The sequence below is a fragment of the Colobus angolensis genome, unplaced genomic scaffold (genome assembly GCF_000951035.1).
Source record: "Colobus angolensis palliatus isolate OR3802 unplaced genomic scaffold, Cang.pa_1.0 Scaffold139, whole genome shotgun sequence".
In the NCBI taxonomy this organism is placed as follows: Eukaryota; Metazoa; Chordata; class Mammalia; order Primates; family Cercopithecidae; genus Colobus; species Colobus angolensis.
The window spans coordinates 4037052-4038315 of NW_012114477.1; the positions used below are offsets into that span (position 1 = coordinate 4037052).

A 1264-nucleotide genomic window follows, 5' to 3' on the forward strand; every position below is an offset into this window, starting at 1 on the left:
CAGGCATGAGCCACCACCATGACCATTTCAGACACATCCTAGAGTCCCAGATGGAGGCGTGGGCTCTACTGAGTGGGGCTAGAGACACAGCAACCTCAAGGACCCCCTTGCACGTCCCCCCAGAGGCCTCACCTGGAGCTGAGCAGCCGTGATGCGGCCTGTAGCATTGAAGTCCAGCGACATCACCATGGAGAACCGGGTGGCGCTGCAGCTGTGAGCCATGGACACAGAGCCGAAGGCCCGGAGGACAGTGAAGGTGGCTCGGATCTTCTCCACTGTTGGGGACAGCATAGGGCCACATGTCACTGATGGACCGGGAGCTGCCACTCCCACCTCGCACAGGTCCACCTTTTCCATGGCTCCTGCTTGGGCCAGTCCTCATCCTGGCCTCAGCCCCCTGTGGGCTTCCTGTGAGCCTCCTGCCGCCCACTCCCCGCCCAACCCAACTATAAACCACATACATTTCACTGAGCACCCACTGCTGGACTGACCATGTACTACCAGCCCTGGTGCAGGGGAAACAAGACTCAATCTAGAAGGGCAAGGGATAGGCACAATCTGGGTAACAGAGGCTGCCCTAGGGCTTCCCAGACGTAATGGAGCCTAGGAAGAGGTGAGGATAACAACCTGGGGCCTGCACTCACAGCTTAGAAGCAGGCTTGCAAAGCCCTATAATCTCCCCACTATTATTCATTGCATACCTACAACGCAACAAGCACTCTGCTAAGCACCTGGATACAGCCTGACCTGACTTCCACCCTCAGACACATGCAATTCACAGCACAACTACGTTCTGAGAGACTGTGCCTCTTCCCACTGTATCTCCAGTTTCTAGCATGAGCCAGATGTAAAGTAGGTGTTCAGCAAAGTATTGGAATAATCCTAGTGGAGAAGCAGTATAGCCAAGTGGTTAGAAGAGACTGAGGATCTTCCCTTTGTTGGTTACCTGATTTGGGGCAAATTAACTAGTTAATTATTAATTATTTATAATTAATTAATAATCAACCAATTAATTGACTAATTAAATCTAATCCTCATGTGGCTGTCATGACGACCAAAAGTTTTGGGGTTTTTTTTAATTTTGTTTTTGTTTTTGTTTTTGAGACAGAGTCTTGCTCTGTCGCCCAGGCTGGAGTGCAGTGCAGTGGCAGTTCATGCCATTCTCCTGCCTCAGCCTCTGGAGCAGCTGGGACTACAGGCGCCCGCCACCACGCCTGGCTAATTGTTTTGTATTTTTAGCAGAAACAGAGTTTCACCACGTTAG

The 1264-nt window shown here is 51.3% G+C and overlaps 1 protein-coding gene across 1 annotated transcript in view; it reads right to left on the bottom strand.

Annotated features, from left to right (window-relative positions):
- MYO18B (myosin XVIIIB) overlaps positions 1-1264 on the bottom strand; it is a 289839-nt gene that overhangs the window by 269342 nt on the left and 19233 nt on the right. Inside the window, exon 8 of the mRNA XM_011934846.1 lies at positions 133-275. Coding sequence (XP_011790236.1) covers positions 133-275 — 143 coding nt within the window. The remainder of the gene's footprint in view (positions 1-132; positions 276-1264) is intronic.